Here is an 18,173-nt window from a genome sequence, read left to right on the forward strand (position 1 = left end):
AAATCACCATCATCGTCACCCTCATCATCAAAATATTTCAGGGGACTATTTACCTTACAGTTCTTATTGTTTTCATTAAGGGGTTAGGAGAAGGGCCTAACGGTTTTCTTTTCTAATCACGTCCCAGGTAATCCTCATGCTGCTGGTCCACTGACACACATCGAACAGCAAGGTTTTATTGAGGTATGATTTACAGGTCATAAAATTCACCTTTTCTGAACATACCCATTCTAATCATAAACAGTTCAATACTTTTTAGTAAATTCATCAAACTGTGCAACCATCATTATAACCCAGTGTCAGAACATTTTCATTACCCCAGTAAGATCTCTAATGGCTATATACAGTTAATCCCCATTCCCACCTCCAGCCCCAGGCAACCACAAATCCACTTTCTGTCTTTATAATTTGCCTCTCCTGGGCATTCCATATAAATGGAATCATACAATAAAGAAAAAGATTATGAGAGACAGTGGAAGTAACACTAAAATAGATATGAGACTCCATCAGCCAGTTCCACTTCTGCAACTATGATCTTGGGCAAGATGCTTAATTCCCTAGACTCCCATTTCCTCACTTGCAAAATGATAGAATTGTACTTGGAAAGTTGTCAGTATTCCTTGCAGATAACATTCTAAATCAGCATCCTGGGGAGCTCCCCTTGGCCACCCTCCTTTCGACTTTGTACTACTGTTGTCATCCAACACACATGAAAGTCATTTTGCTTCAAACATAACTATGACACAGACATCACAAACCCAAGACTCTAGTAACCACATCAAGCATATATTATAGAAGGCACTCAAGAAGTATTTATTGAATTAAACTGAACTGAATTTGGTTGGCCTCCACTAATTAAGTTTGCTTAATCCTATAAAATCTAGGAATGGTTTTTATAAGTTTCAAACTATTTGCAAAATGTTGGACGAATAAGCTTTTTCTTGGAGACGATGTTCCTATCTTTTTCAGAATCTCAAAAGGGCCCCTTTATCCCCACTGTCATTTCTATAAATAGCACAGATTGGTGAGGTTAGTCTGTCTCTGAAAGATACCCTGCCACCAACAATTAGGAGGGTCGAAAGGAGGGTGGCAAAGGGGAGCTCCCCAGGATGCTGATTTAGAATGTTATCTGCAAGTTTTCATCTGGTTCCCACTATGTTTGTGATGAGGGACATAGGAATCTTTCATCTAATGAGATTTTCATTTATAGCCAGAAAGCCATTCCAGCACAAATTATTAATCCATTGCACATGTTTCTGCTAGGTCCTGGGACATGGCCTCACGTTCTTATTTATATTGGCCCCCTTCTGTCTGAATGAACACATCGATACTCTTAAGTTGGAACTCTCAACCTAGATCAATGCTAACAAATGTTCAAGATTTTTCCTTATGTTTTCTTTTCATTTGTTTACACAAGATACAAACGAAGCAGGCAGTAATATTGTTCATTACAAAAACGACAACTGCTACACATTTTATCTCCTTCGTTAGTGGTTATCAAAACAAGGTCTCCTGGGGTCCTTGATAACTGGGCTCTTAGAATAGTAATGCTGATAACATGAGAATGTCAATACTTCTGTGTCTGGCAAACATTAATAATCAGATTCCCCTGGGATCCCATCAAAAGCAGCAGCCTTAATGGCATCTTTGTGGCTGCAAACATAAGTAGGTTAGGTGGGTGGTGCATGATGTCTCTCCGGTATGCCCAGCCAAAGTGCCCCCAGTCAAAGAACACTTGAAAACATTCTTTTTACATTTCCCTTACCACTGGCAGGGAATTTCACATAAGAAATGGGAACACTGTTTTCTAAGCATAATAATGGATTCAAACATTCTTAACTAATTCTACATACATATGTGACCTATTTTATAACATTATATATAGTTATACAGACTGTATCTATTCAGTTAAACCAAAATACTAGTTACATTTCTATTTTAAGCCAAAAATGCCTGTCTTTTCCTTTTTTCTTCTCTTTCTTTTTTAATCCTTCCAATTTCTCACTAAAAGATGTGAAAGTTTGCTTGCTGAGGAATAACAAATACCTCTGCGGTCTTCTGTTAGCACAGCTCAGTTCAACTAGGGTTTACTACCATCACCCATAATGAATGGGTGCTACTTTCTAGTAGCAAAATACTAACATTTCATTCCAAAAAGCATACTAGTATAAATACGAGTCCTGCAATAGAGCAGCTAATGGAAAGGAAAATCCTCCAACTGATATAGAAAATGATGTTTCACACTGGTGTCCCATTTCTAAATAGTCCCAAACAAAATACACATTTGGGGTTAGTTTCAGATTTGGGGGGCGGGGGGATTCTAAATGGAACTCTTGCCCTAAAATGTTTTACAATGAATACCAGTTAGGTCTTTGACTATAAAGCCTACCCATGGGAAAAACAAAAATTTGAAAGGACTCTGACATCTTTCCAACATAGAATGATGAGCTACGAAAGTACATCTTTAATAAGCGTTACTTGTTAAGGGGCAGAAGAGTGATGGAGAGATTTGGGAAGATCAAAGACCAACTTAAGGGCTTCCCTGGTGGCGCAGTGGTTGAGAGTCCGCCTGCCAACGCAGGGCACACGGGTTCGTGCCCCGGTCTGGGAGGATCCCGCATGCCGCGGAGTGGCTGGGCCCGTGAGCCATGGCCACTGAGCCTGCGCGTCCGGAGCCTGTGCTCTGCATCGGGAGAGGCCACAACAGTGAGAAGCCCACATACCGCAAAAAAAAAAAAAAAAAAAAAGACCAACTTAACAACAACAACAACAAAAGAAGCTTTCTGCTTAAGAGTCCCAGAAAGACACTGAGAGCTTCATCAAACTTTCCATAATGTGCCTTATAATGCCATGATCTGTATTTTGCTTCAAGATAATTTAAAAAGAAACATTCAAAGAGTTAATGCCCTAACGGTAAGGTTTTCTCCATCACCCTCTCTCTCATCAAGTGGCCCACATTTTTATAGAATGACAACTATAAATTACCACTCTGTGGTCAATGCTCACTAGAGAAAAGCAAAAAAGAAAATCAGTTTTTAAGCAGATGGCAATTTCATTCTATAAAACTGACATTAATTTTTTCTAAGTATTAAGAACTGTTTTGAGAATCCAGAGTATAGAAACTAAGAAAATAAGATTCAAAATGTTTTTGGAATTCCTAAATTCACACATTTCAAAGAGTACCTGTCACCTTATCATTAAACCTCAATCATAAAGCCTCAATAATATAAGCTTGCAATTATTATGAGAGATTTTGTGAATGAGGTATTTGCTCCTTTGAGTTTTAGAGGAATACAGACATTTTAATGGAACTGTAGAACCACAGACATGCCCTTTCTTTTACCTTAATCTGTCAGACTAAGAAAAATGAGATTTTTAAACCTGTTACTCCAATAACTAGTTTAGAACTGACTACTCAAATAGCTAGATAAGCACGTACTCGTAGACACCCACTTTAATGCAGAAACAGTGACCTGTGTTACTACTGTACACAAACAACAATCCTTTTCCTTGCCACCCACTCATCAGCTGATTTTTTTTTTAATTTAAGGCATGTGTCTCTTTAAAGTATAATGAACCTTGTTGACAAGAGAAGCACAAAAACCCAGTATCCTCTGATAAATCTAACTCATAGCACTATGTATCTCTGGAAGATATCACAGGGAGATCAACTGTTGTTATGATACCATTCTTTAGCATGTGCAGAGCAACGTATGAGCTTTGAACTTAAAAGTAATTTCCTCATCCATAAGTGAAAATGACATGTTCATCTCCAATACATCAAAATCCCTCAAAGCTACCCATAAAGTTGATGAGATAGTTTCACTAACTCCAGCAAAAGGACGTGTGATTAACACCTCCTCAGATCATCCTGGGGACCCATGCTGAAGGAGTGAAGAAAGAATTTCAATCCACCAAGCAATCAACACTTAGTGGGTGCTTCTACATAGACTATTAAGGTTTACTGAGGTCTACCCAGAACTCAGTCATAAGATTCCATACTATGGTGACTCCAAATACAAAAGGCTCAGAGTTTCTGCCAAAAATTGACTCCACACTATATATGTTATACATACACACACACACACACACACACACACACACACACACACATATGTTATAGTGGCATTAGGAAGGTGAAAAATCATTAAGGGAATTCTCTGCAGCAATTTGTACCATAGAGAGAGCCTCGGATTTGTTTTTATTAATATCCTAGCATCACAGAAGAAGCTCAAATGCTACAGGAAGAATCTGTTTCTAAGGTAACTCACTAGGCACCCTCATGTAAATAGCTCAGAAAATAAAGCTGCTCATATTCTGACTGTAAATGTGCCCAGATCCATCGAAGGACTTTTAGTATCTTCCCAACCTTCAATCTAATGTCTCCCATCTCCAGCAATCAGCTAGCTGTGTAACATGCTGGGTCGAACTCTTGAGGAGGGGAAGATAACCCATCACCTAAGTTGCAAGAAAACAAACAGTAAAGGATGGTAAACTTAAAGGGACAGACCCATTCCCTCTTGAGCAAGGAAATGGAGACAATAGGGTATAATTTAAAAACAAATTGTCCTTGTTAATAATTGTTGAAGCTGGGTGATGGGCACATGGGGTTCATTATACCATTCTCTCTCTATTTTCCTGTAAGTTTGAAATTTTCCATAATAAAAAGGTGATTTTTTAAAAATGAAGATCTCTTCCCAGCCTCCCTACCATAATGCACTGAAGGAAACAAGAATTCAAACAAAGATGTTAAGTAAGCTCTTGTGATGGTTAATTTTACGTGTCAACTTGGCTGGGCCACAGTGCCCAAACATTACTCTGGATATCTCTGTGAGGGCGTTTTTTTATGGATGAGCTTAACAATGAAAACAGTGGACTTAGTGTAAAGCAGATTTCCTTCCATAATGTGGGTGGGCCAAATCCAATCAGTTGAAGACTTTAACAGAGAGTGACCTGCCCTGAGCAAGAAGGAAACCTGCCAGTAGACGACCTTCAGACTTCAACTGCAACATTAGCTTTTTCCTGGGTCTCTAGCCTATCAGCCCACCCTGCAGATTTGGGACTTGCCAGCCTCCATAATACAATAAGCTAATTGCTAAAAGACATTAAAAAACAGAACCAGTACAATGTATTTGTGTGTGTATCTCTCTCTACCCAGCAATGAGCAAGATGTGTTCAACCCTATCTAAGGTCAATCTCTCCATCCTGTCAGTTAGTCTTCATTTTAGGCCCTTATAGCATTTATAACAATCTATAATTGTTTTGCCACTTTACTTTCAGTTTTGTTTTTCTGTCGTATCCAAAAGTGGACTTTCTGAGACAGTAGGGACTACATCTCTCTTTTTCATCATTTTATTTCCAGGACTTAGCACACTGGGTAGCATAACATAGATTCCTAATAAATAATACTGGATGGATGAATGAATATTCTCAAACCAGTCATTTTCAACTGTGTTCTTTGGAATTTGTACCCATCAAACAGGGTTCAATCAGTCATACTTTAACAGGTTCATTGAGAGTATTCTCAATTATTTGTGTCTTAATCAAGTCACCAAAACAAGTAACTAGACACCACAATGAGATATACCAAGGCTTATCCTGATGTTCAAACTCCTACAGCTCCTTACAGCTTTTCATCTCATGTATTAGGTTGAACCATATGAAACTTCCAACCTACAGAAACAGTAATTTCAAAGAGTTCAACCTAATATAACACATACTTAGAGAAATACATAATGCAAATGAAAGCATTAAAATCAGAAGAGAAGATACTTTCAATTTAAACTGTTAACAAGTAGATTTCCCACTCTAGGTATCACCCTCCAAGTTGGGTCCTGTTTTGCTTAAGCCTCATTGGGGAAGGGTGACAAGAAGTAAAGAGGGGCTATTCCATTTATTCCACTATTTCAGGACAAAAAAAGTACAATGAGGGGGGATGGTGGGAGGGGCTGAAGATTTCAACTTTCTAAAGATAGTTAATTCATAACTCTAAAACAAATTATTTTACAATCCAAAAGTTTACAAATCGTATCAAAAGCATTTCAGTGGCATTTACAGGTTTTAATCATCCTATCAGAAAAAAAAAGGGGGGCTAGGGGAACAGCCTTTTTTTAATTCTAAAATATTTGATTCATTTAAAATTCATCTGAGCAGTCCAAGCGCAAAACCACCACACAAACCTGCAGGTGAAGAAGACTAGACTCTAGGTTCAGAAAATACAACATTAAAGACAGCAACCAAAACCTCCCAGAAAAAAATGAATTGTATTGCTTTTATATTATCCTTTAAGACATCTTTTTCAGCCTATATTTAATTCATCAATCACACTAAACATGAAGTATAAAGAAGGTGACACTAGTTATTTACAACTGTAGGATGGGTACATGGCTAAATGTCCTTCTCAATCTTAAGGAGCCCAAAATAATAATAATAGTAATAATAATAATAAAAGCAACCATATCTGCTATCCAGTACTGTATATATATATATATATATATATATATATATATATATATATATATATATATATATATTTACATCTGTTTCAGATCCTGATTCATACCATTTTGTAAAGTTTGTCACTGCTCTTTCTTATTTGGGCATAAAAGGAAAATGGAATATAGTCACAATCATTCAGAAAACCCTGGAAGTTACAAAGATGGGGCAGCCAAATTCTTCTGTTTTGGTCTAATTCACTAAAAATTTGTAAAACTCAGAATCTTGAATATAAATTAGAGATGGTTGTAATTTGACAACTTTGAATAATCTTATAAAGTAGACACTTTTCCTAAATAACTTTTCCTTATTTAAATTCCTGTGCAAAAGTAATCTGCTAATAGTGCCATGGTGTATATGGGGTGGTAGGGAGGGAAAGCATCATGAAGGAAAAAGCTTGCCTGCTGACCAAGGTAGAACTGAAATGAACCAGTCAGGGAAGGAAACAGGTGGGGAACCACTGGAGGGATACTTTGAGGGCAGAAGCAAAGGTGGATTGGGCCAGCATTAACACCGTTCAAGCGCTACCCTCCCCGACCTGAAAGGGGAAGTTAGCGATGAACCCACCCCTTCCATCAGTGGCACTCCACCCTGGCCACACCTTTAAATCACCTGGTATTCTTTTAAAAACTATACAGTTTCCCTTACCGCTGTCACTCCCTATTCTGACATAATTCATTGCAGTGGGATTGAGCACTGGTATATTTTTTAAAAGCGTCCTAAAATTGAGATCCAGTGTAGTTCAATGGGGCTCACGTTTGGAAAGCACTCTGACTGCTGATTACAGTCTATACCATAAATATCTGACAAGCTTTTGTTATCTCTCTTTGAAAGAATCATTCTAACCCCAGATGGGGAGTGTGAAATACCACTGTTGAAGGAAAATGGAGAAAGAAGAATCTTGTATCCAATTCTTCATCGCCTCTCCTAATTCAGAGTGACTGAACATCACTCCTAGGTGATGTTTCCACCTCCTCTCCCTCTATAATGGGCTGAATGGTGGTCCCCAAAAAGGTATGTCCATGTCCTAACCCCTGGACCCTGTGAATGGTGGAAGGGTATTTGCAGATGTGATTAAGGATCCTGAGAAGATCTTCCTGGATTATCAGGGTGAGACCTAAATCCAATGACAAGTGGCAGAGAGAGAACAGACACAGACAGGAGGGCAGCAATGTGAAGAGAGAGGCAGAGATTGAAGTGATTCAGCCACAAACCCAAGAATGCCGAGGATGGTCGGCAGCCACCTGAAGCTGGGAGAGCGTGTGGACCCGCTGACCTCTTGATTTCAGGCTTCTGGTCTCCAGAACTGTGTGGAAAATCAATTTATGTTCTTTTAAGACACGAAGTTTGTGGTAGTTTGTATGGCAGCCACAGGAAACCAAACCCTCCTTTCCCCTGATTTTCTCCCATCCCAGAAGTTCAAAAGCATGAAATAGTGACTTGAGTTGGGAAGATCAGGTGGGCAGAAAAGTAGCGCAATTAAGGCCTTGGCCTCTGACATTAGGCAGTTTTGGGATACGAGTCCCAGCTTTGCCGCTTAATAGCTTGAAAAAAAATTCCTCTCTCGGGGCTTCCCTGGTGGCGCAGTGGTTAAGAGTCCACCTGCCGATGCAGGGGACATGGGTTCGTGCCCCGGTCCGGGAAGATCCCACACGCCGCGGAGCGGCTGGGCCCGTGAGCCATGGCCGCTGAGCCTGCGCATCCGGAGCCTGTGCTCCGCAACGGGAGAGGCCACAACAGTGAGAGGCCCGCGTACCGCAAAAAAGGAAAAGTATCTGACAACAGCAGCCATCATGGCCCAAGCAGAAGGAACTGGGGCAGGTCAGAGCCCCAGCTGGACCAGAAGCTAAACATTCAGTTGTAGGTGAAGAGGTGGGAGTGGTCTTGAGGAGGAACCAGTCAGCTGGGCCTTTTAACCAACTGGTGGGGAGAAACTGTCACATGTGGACCACCTCACTCCCGAGCTCCAGCTGACACAGCTGACTGCTGAGCCCTGGCTGAGCCGCAGCTCTTCCTAAATGTACAAAAGCTGTCGCCATGCTGTCTCACTGTGCTCTTGTCTCTCTCTGCCAACACACCCCCTCCCATGCTCTGTGTTGAGAAACTAAACTTCAGCTTGCCCCCTCAAAGTCATCTGGTCAGTTTCACTTGGGATAAAGTCGGCAGTTTGGGGGCTTTGCACTCCCACCCCACACTCCTGCTCATCAGACAGCAATGGGCATAGCTGCAAGCACACTTACCGTGGTGTGCCGTTCCTCCCTGCTGGCTCCCTGACCTCCAGAGGAGTCAGCCTCTGCCTCTACAGCCTTCCTCGGGAAGGGTCCAGCCCTGCAGTACCTCTGGTGATTCTTCCAGGCAAGACAAGTACATAATTTGAAGACCCAGTGCAACACGAAAATGGAAGGACCCTTGTTCAAAACCCATTAAGAATTTCAAGAAGGCAACAGCAGAGCACTAAGCCAAGAGGCAGGCCTCGGGTGGCGTGCTCCCCAGCCTCTGTTACAGGCCCACACTACCCCAAGGTGTGACAACTCCCTGGCAGGAGGGCTCCCTGGCAGCGCTCTTATTCCTCTGCTGTCTTCTCCCCACAGGGTCACGCAGAAACTTCTAAACCCTCGTGTGACACGAGCTGCTCACCTGAAGAACTGCTCAGGGAGTCTTTTCCAGATCTCTCTCCTCCCATTCCCACTAGTGTGTCCTACACCTGCAGCCACAGTAGGCCCACACGAGACACGTATGAGGCAGTCTCCTGCCACCCTTTGGAAGGGGATGCACATGGCACTCTGCTTTCCACCTCTTCCCCAGGCCATGTTGGACTCAGATCTTCTCACCACAACCACTGCGACCCCACCCCACATCTGCCACCCTTCTCAGGGTCCAGGCAGCTCTCTAGCCCTCCAAATCTCTTTCCCTGTGGTCCTTCCAAGCCACGGGCTGCCCTTTCCAGTGGTGGAAAGCCTTTTTTCTTCCCCTCCCTGCCTGGGAGGAAACACCCGCCTGTCACATCCTCCATCCTTTCTACCCTGTGCCTTTGAAAATGAAGCTCTTTGCTCCAACTTCTAAATGTTGCCTTTGATACATAAAGAGAGCTTTTGAGGGGGAACAAAAAAAAACAAAAAACAAAATTCTTCTCCCTCTTTCAAAGCTAAGCTTCTTTAAAAACTATGATTTCACCATGGGATTTTTATTCTTAATCAATTTTTTATCTCAACGCTGAACAATGGCTTCTTTGTAGCAAGTCATATCCACCCTTCCCCCAAAGCAATCACTACCAACAAACAACACAAGTACCTTGCATTAAGAAGTCAAATAATCCATGTAACAGACTTAGCAGCTGTATGGCCATAGTAAATCCTAAATAAATGATAGCAACTAATTATCATTATCTCATTATTATTATTGCCTATGTTATTAGGAAGATACTGTTTCAGTTTCTTTCTCCCCTTACCTACATCCAGATAAAATGATATGTGTAAATTCTTTGAACTTTAAAAAAATAGCCGAAAAGGCAAGGTATTTTTGTGAGGTCAATTATTTTGCACAGTGTGTTCAGAAAATAAATTATCACGCCTGCCTCTCTGATATTACCACACAAAAGAAAAGAATTATTTTATGCCTCAGAACCTCACATGTATATTAGATTATAATGATTAGGTTGCTGATATTCAGCCATTTTTTGATCTATTCAAATGGCAATTTCATACGGCTCAGTCTCAGAGTAGGATGGTCTAGTTGCTTTTAATCATTTTCATTAGGCCTCTTTCATTCACAGACTGAGACCCAGAGAAGAAATTGCTACGGTAACCCGAAGGATCAAACAGGATTGCACGACAGCTGTTGGGAGAAGAACCTAGTCCAGACTTATCAGTTTGCAAGTGAGGACTTAAGACCCAGAGAGGTGAGGTGAGCTTCCCAAAATATCACAGCCAATTAGTGGCAAAACTAAGCTCTGGTTGTCTTCACTGTGCTTCTTTCCTCCACACCAGGCTGCCTTCCTCCCTTCTCTACATTTGTCAAAATATGTTAAGAACATCCCAACTTCACTGAGAAGTCAGGGCTCTGAGGATGATAATTAAGGCAAACATCAAAAGTTAGATAAAATCTGGGCTAGAAGCACATTTTTCAAAGACTCTTGATCAATGATAATTAAACTTCTAAAGGAGAAATGTCAAAATGAAGGTGTTTGCTTCTTAGACGTTATAATTTGTAGATTCTCCTGATTAAACTATTTTTAAAGCTCCTTCATAGGATCCCACTCTAAGTTTGAGGCATGGATTTCAGTGTTTCCTGAGCTAACAGCTTCTGGTCCATGTTTTATTGTTACTGTTTCAACATTATCTTCGAACCTCAACTTATTTGCAAGTATAATTCATAACTGTCTCTAAATTACTCAGATAACATGTCAAACAAGACAAAAAGAAAAATATCTTAAATAGCTCTAACCTTAGTTCTTTGTACCCATTATAGTTTGAAAAGGAGAAAACCACCAACTTTAATCTCCCAATTTAAGTAATGAATACAATGTGTTCATGTGTGATGTCATTCCTAAAGCCACTATTGTGACTGGAATTTTGTTAATACTACACAGCTATGGTTAAAGTTCTATTAGGACTTTTATCATAGGCACAATGCTGGTATCTTTACAAAATTAATTCATTTAATCTAGATCAACCCTGTAAGGGATGTATTGATAACCCCAATGTACAGATAAGGAAACACATTTAGAACGGTTCCATAATTTGCCTCGGTCACACAACAAGTGACAGTCAGCTGCTGAAAGGAGAAGAGTAGAATCACTATGAACCCTACCTTCGTATCATCCCAAAGAGAAGTCTATGCATCCTGCTCACCTATGTCCCGGCTCAGACAGTGGTGGCTAAACCATTAGTAAGGCCCAGATTTCACATAACAAATTCCATTCTATTTTCAGAAGATGAGCCATACGTCCCAAGTGGAGTTCAAAAAATAAGGCCACTGCAACGGTAGCAATGCCAAATCAACTGCCAGAACTGCAATTTACACCCCTCCCATTATTCTCTCCTATGGTGATTTTAAAATACATCACACAGTCTTTGATCTGTTCCCTTAAAAAGTGGAACCTAATCCCCCTTCCCTTGAACATAGGCTGTAGTTAGTAAATGACTAGAATGTGGTGAAAAGTGACACTGTATGTAGACTAGGTCATTAAAAAAAAAACCTGTGGCTTCCTCTTGCTCTCCTCTCTTAGATCATTCATTCTGGGGGAAGCCAGCTGCCATGTGATAAATACATTCAGGCAGCTCTGTAGAGGGTTCACACAGGAACTAAAGCCTTCTGCCATCCTGGAAGTGAGTCAATCAGCCCCAATCAAGCCTTCAGATGACTGCAGCTGACATTGCAGCCTCATGAAAAACCCTGATCTGTAACCACTCAGCTAAGCTAGTCTCATATTCATGAACTTTGGAAACTGTGAGATAATAAATATTTGGTGTGGGGTAATTTGTTAAAGCAACAGATAATTAATACACATTTATTCTAAAATTGTGCCTTTCCTTATATCCAAGCAAAAAAGTTAAAAGATGGCTACATAAGGTGCCATATCAATAAGCCAAATATTCTCCTTGGTCCAGGCTGGCTCACCCAGAATATGCCCAGGAGGTGGGATGGCTAAGGGGTGTTTTCCTCAAGGCCTTGCCCCTGCTCAGAAAAGTAATGTTAAGACTGTCCCTCCACCAGTTCTGTCATGCCCCACACATGGGGAATGGGAAAGGAGGGTAAGACTCAGACTGATTTAAAAAAAAAAAAAAGCAAAGTTGTTACCTGTAAAATAAGAGCTCTGTCTTTAAATGTCCAGCTTCTGTGTGATGATAATCATCACTCTGTGATAACATCCTGTATCACAAAGTGCTACCCTTTAGCAATTGAAAATAGAATATGTCCTTTAAGAGCACGAAGCCAATTACTTCTTTTACTATGTTATTTTCCCCCATCAAATTGAAAGAAGTTAGTAACTGATGTAGTAGATTCAGTGAACTTAAAGAGTAAAAACCTCCTGTTGGAAAAGTGACTGTTGCCATATAAGGTGGGGAGTGGCCCTGAGCACTGAAAATCTCAAAAACAGCTAACTGAAGTGAAATGGCAACACTGTTCCAACATAATGAGACCAAAACACATCAAGGCTCTTGTCAATAAAAATCCAGTTTTTTCCTTCAAGCATGAGTCAGAGGGAAACTCAACACAGACATCTAAAAAGCTAAGAAGATGGGAAGTGGTGGTCAGCCTTATCCCATCTGCTCTATGGACCCTGAAGAGAGCATTACTTTCCTAAAGCTAATGTATTCTTCAGGAATGCCCATTCATCGTGTCCACCACAGCAGCTGCTAAACAGCTCATGTGTGATTTCTTAATGGGGTCCATCCTGAAATAGTGACATTCTTTCCCTGACCCAAACCACAGCAAGATGCCAAGCTCAGGAGACTGTGAAGCATGATGCTTACCCAGCCCTTCATGGATCCCAGTCTTGTCTTTAGAGTGCTTTCTCTTCCCTTGTTGGTCCAGGCATGGAAGGCCTCCTGTGGTTTCGAAACACAGCTTCTTGTTGATGAAGAGAAAGAGGACAACCAGAAGAACAAGAAAGACCCCAACTGCAGACAAGAAGCTGATGGCTTCAGGAGGGACTGGCAAGAGAACACAAAGGAAAAAATATCACCAAATGAACCAACTTCTAGTTCTAACGACCGATCAAAGTTATTTGGAATCTTTACATTTATTAACTAGAGTGGCAGATACTCTACAAGTCCTGACCTGCCGGCATCCCCAGAACTGTGTACAGGGGAAAGGAAAAGGACTATTGCCAGGTACATCCTGCTAGGCTGGTTCCTAGATGACAGACCTCCATACCTTTGCACACGTGGCTTCTTCTACCTGGAATATAACTCCTCTGGCCCCTATCCTCAGCCTAATATTCAACTTCAAGCATGCAAGCTAATAGAGAGATATCAGTCAAATGGGTTGAGCTGGAAATGGTTAACCACTGTTATAAAAGCAAGTGTTTTAAAAATACAAATGCCTAAAGCTTAAAAAATAATCACCCAAGACAAAGTTTCAGACATACATCTATCAACATGAGCAACTGGAGGAAAGTCATTTCCTGGATACAGTTTTGCAAATTCATCTAAGCGTTACATGACGATGATGATTATCGGTGGTGACAAGAAAATTCCTAATTTGTGCCATCCGTATAATAAATTAAAATTATATTTTGACGGCTAATTTTTTGGAATTTTGGAAGATGAATTTCCATCTTCCTCTGTTCCCCCCTCATCAAAAAAATTATGAGTTTTAAAGGACCCTGGTTAAGTGTTACCCAGTATGCTTTACAGAGTCCCAACCACTGCGTTCAGCTATGAGGTACATATAACACACAGGCCAGAGCTCGTTCCGGGCTGAGGGAAGATTCCTCCAAGGAAATGACATTTGAGTTAAGACGATATTCCATAAACAAATCAAAAAATCAAGTTGTGTAAAGGAATCAATCACAAAGCAAGTGTCAATAAGAGTTATTCAAGGCAGTTGGGTATATGCAAAAGCTCATGAAAATGAGTCTCCTAAGAGCACCTTTAATCCTTGGGCAGGTTTAATATGTGAATTAATAATATGAAGGGCTAATATTCACCTCATCCTACCATCCAGATAAACAGAGAAAGGATGAATCAAACAAGTTCCAACCCTATGAAAAGATAAAGAAAATAAATGGCATTGCCTCACTGAATTAATCTGGTGGCAAGCCAGGGAAAGAACAAACAAAAAAAATAGCAGGCAAGATAATAGTTTTGTAATCTGCAAAACGATAATAAGCGCCTGCTTATCAAAGTCAACATATATTGTGAAAAAAAAAGCAGGCACAGATTGATTATTCCCTCGGCCACCAGAGGCAGCACAGGTAGCAGTGTTTACTGGTATGGACTCAACAGTCACACAGCCCGGGAGGAAATCACATTCTACCATGTATTATCTTTGTGGCCTTGGGCAAATTATTTAACCTCTCCGTGTTTCAGTTTCCTAAGCAATAAAAGGATATAATAAATATAACTACATTAAAGACTAAATGAGCTAACACTGGGAAAATAAGCTGTGTGGTACCTAGCACATATAGCGTTCTCAAACAGGAATAACCATCTTCCTCAGTATCACCATTATCATCTTTACAGAGCTTTTAAAATACCCCAGAGTAGTCAAACATGAGATGGATGTGCTGCTTTGTACACAGGCTGTGCTCCAGCGCCCACTGCCTCCCTTTCATCCAAACAATTATCTCAGAGGGATGGGGAAGGGGTAAAGTAGGAGTTTGAGATTAGCAGATACAAACTACTACATATAAAATAGATAAACAACAAGGTCCTACTGTATACAACAGAGAACTATATTCAATAGACTGTAATAAACCATAATGGAAGAGAATATGAAAAATATATGTATATATATATATATATATGTATAATTGGATCACTTTGCTGTACACCAGAAACTAACACAACATTGTAAATCCACTATACTTCAATTAAAAAAAAATTATCTCAGGAATTCCCTGGAATTCCAGTGGTTAGGACGCCACCCTTCCACTGCAGCGGGCACGGGTTCGATCTCTGATCGGGGAACTAAGATCCCGCAAGCTGTGCAGGGCAGCCAAAAAAAAAATTATCTCTACCTCCCCCCCATTCTTGTATTTTCAGCTACTTCCCTTAGTAGATACAACATCATGCTCACCTGCATGAAAAATGCACTAAGTATCTCCCATCCTTTAAAAGACCCTCCTCACCACCATATGTTCTCTTCATCCATAGCCTTTTCTTTCCCCCTTCACAACCAACCATCTTCAGGGTACCCTATACTTACCTCCACTTTCTTACCTCCAAAGCCTCTAGCTTTGAGATTCCTTTACAGATTCCCACTGATCTCCAGGTGCCCAGCCTTACCCCCTCAAATCCTTTCTCCACAAAGTAGCCAGAGCAATCCTTCTGAAATTAAGTCTGATTTGTTCAACTGCCCTCCTAAAGCCCTCTGCAGTGGGTTGAATTATGGCCCCCAAAAGAGATATCTACCCTGAATCTCAGAATGTGACCTTATTTAAAGGTCTTTGCAATGTAATTAGGGTAGGATATTCAGATGAAATTTTCCAGGATTAGGGTGGGCCTTAATTCAATGAAAAGTATCCCTAAAAGACACTGAAAAGGAGAAGAGAGAGAGAGAGAAGAAAACCATGTGAAGACGGGAGCACAGACTGGAGTTGTGAAGCCACCAACTGAGGAATGCCAAGGGTTGCCAGCAGCCACCAGGAGCCAGGAGAAGGCCCTGGAAGAGATTCTCCCTCATAGAATCCAGAGGAACCAACCCTGCCAACACCCTGATTTTGGATTTCTGGTCTCCAAAACTGTGAGAGAATATAATTGTTGTCTTAAGCTGTCAAGTGTGTGGCAATTTGTCATGGTAACCCTAGGAAACTAATTTACCCTCCAATGGCTTCCCATTACCCATAGGGCAAAACTTGAATTCCTTAACTTGCTTTACAAGGCCTTTTATGACTTAGCTGCTGATTCCAGCCTTTATCACTCATCATTCCCCAGCATCAAACTCTTTGTTGCGAGTATATTCATCTATTTCTGGTTCCCCAAACACAGCTTACCTCCAGACCTTTGGAGAAGCTATTTCAAACCCATGGGACAACTGCTCACCCTCTACTGTCTAACTCTGATACTATACTTGCTCTACTTGCTTCTACTATGTGTTCCCATCCACTGAGACCTCAACAGCTTTTTCAAGAGTTTTCAAATGTTAAATTTTCAACTGCATATGAACATGGACTTTGCCTCAGTTACCCACTGTACTGTCAGCAGCTAGCATAGGATAGGCACTCAATACATATTTGATGCTTGAATAAATGTTGGACTCTTCTATGCTACAACATGTTGATAAATGAAAACTTCTGGAAGGAAAATATATACCTCAAGCGGGTCAGTAACACTAACAATACAGGATATGATTTACGTTAAGATCTGGGCTTAGGTAAAAAAGTGTTCATCTGTCGTCCATAAGCAGAAATATTTGTACCTAATAATGACATTCATTAAGGAAGCTAAATCTTGATTTTTGAATAAACTATATTTTTCCATTATAAAGCAACATGAGGCTTATTACATAAAATCTGCAAAATATAGAAAAAGATGAAGACAACCACCCAAGACTTTGGGTACTTTCTTCCAGTCATTTTGACTGTTGGGCAAATACTAAATTGTCTGTATTGATTTTACCTTTATTGACTTATAAAATATTTTTATTAAATAAAAAACTTCTATTATTTTTAGAGACTTAAAGAAAAAATAAATAATTCATGCATGTAGTAAAATATTTTGAAAATACTGGAAAATGTTTTTTTAAAAAAAAGATCACGTTGAATCTCACCACCTATCACTGTTTTTTTTTTTTTTTTTTTTTTTTTTTATTTTATTTATTTATTTTTTTTATTATTAGTTTCTGCTTTATAACAAAGTGAATCAGTCATACATATACATCTGTTCCCACATCCCTTCCCTCATGCATCTCCCTCCCTCCCACCCTCCCTATCCCTCCCCTCCAGGCAGTCACAAAGCACCGAGCTGATCTCCCTGTGCTCTGCGGCTGCTTCCCACTGTCTATCTAGCCTACGTTTGGTAGTGTATATATGTCCATGCCTCTCTTTCGCTTTGTCACAGCTTACCCTTCCCCCTCCCCATATCCTCAAGTCCATTCTCAAGTAGGTCTGTGTCTTTATTCCCGTTTTACCCCTAGGTTCTTCATGACTTTTTTTTCTTATATTCCGTATATATGTGTTAGCATACGGTATTTGTCTTTCTCTTTCTGACTTACTTCACTCTGTATGACAGACTCTAGGTCTATCCACCTCATTACAAATAGCTCAGTTTCGTTTCTTTTTATGGCTGAGTAATATTCCATTGTATATATGTGCCACATCTTCTTTATCCATTCATCCGATGATGGACACTTAGGTTGTTTCCAGCTCCGGGCTATTGTGAATAGAGCTGCAATGAACATTTTGGTACATGTCTCTTTTTGAATTATGGTTTTCTCAGGGTATATGCCTAGTAGTGGGATTGCTGGATCATATGGTAGTTCTATTTTTAGTTTTTTAAGGAACCTCCATACTGTTCTCCATAGTGGCTGTACCAATTCACATTCCCACCAGCAGTGCAAGAGTGTTCCCTTTTCTCCACACCCTCTCCAGCATTTATTGTTTCTAGATTTCTTGATGATGGCCATTCTGACTGGTGTGAGATGATATCTCATTGTAGTTTTGATTTGCATTTCTCTAATGATTAATGATGTTGAGCATTCTTTCATGTGTTTGTTGGCAGTCTGTATATCTTCTTTGGAGAAATGCCTATTTAAGTCTTCTGCCCATTTTTGGATTGGGTTGTTTGTTTTTTTGCTATTGAGCTGCATGAGCTGTTTATAAATTTTGGAGATTAATCCTTTGTCAGTTGCTTCATTTGCAAATATTTTCTCCCATTCTGAGGGTTGTCTTTTGGTCTTGTTTATGGTTTCCTTTGCTGTGCAAAAGCTTTTCAGTTTCATTAGGTCCCATTTGTTTATCTTTGTTTTTATTTCCATTTCTCTAGGAGGTGGGTCCAAAAGGATCTTGCTGT

General features: G+C 40.2%; 1 protein-coding gene across 1 annotated transcript in view; it reads right to left on the reverse strand.

Moving 5' to 3' along the window:
- Positions 1-18,173, reverse strand: part of SYT16 (synaptotagmin 16) — a 255,605-nt gene that overhangs the window by 127,064 nt on the left and 110,368 nt on the right. The window contains exon 2 of the mRNA XM_060098066.1: positions 12,972-13,151. Coding sequence (XP_059954049.1) covers positions 12,972-13,151 — 180 coding nt within the window. The remainder of the gene's footprint in view (positions 1-12,971; positions 13,152-18,173) is intronic.

This window comes from Mesoplodon densirostris, chromosome 4, assembly GCF_025265405.1.
Source record: "Mesoplodon densirostris isolate mMesDen1 chromosome 4, mMesDen1 primary haplotype, whole genome shotgun sequence".
Taxonomy (NCBI): domain Eukaryota; kingdom Metazoa; phylum Chordata; class Mammalia; order Artiodactyla; family Ziphiidae; genus Mesoplodon; species Mesoplodon densirostris.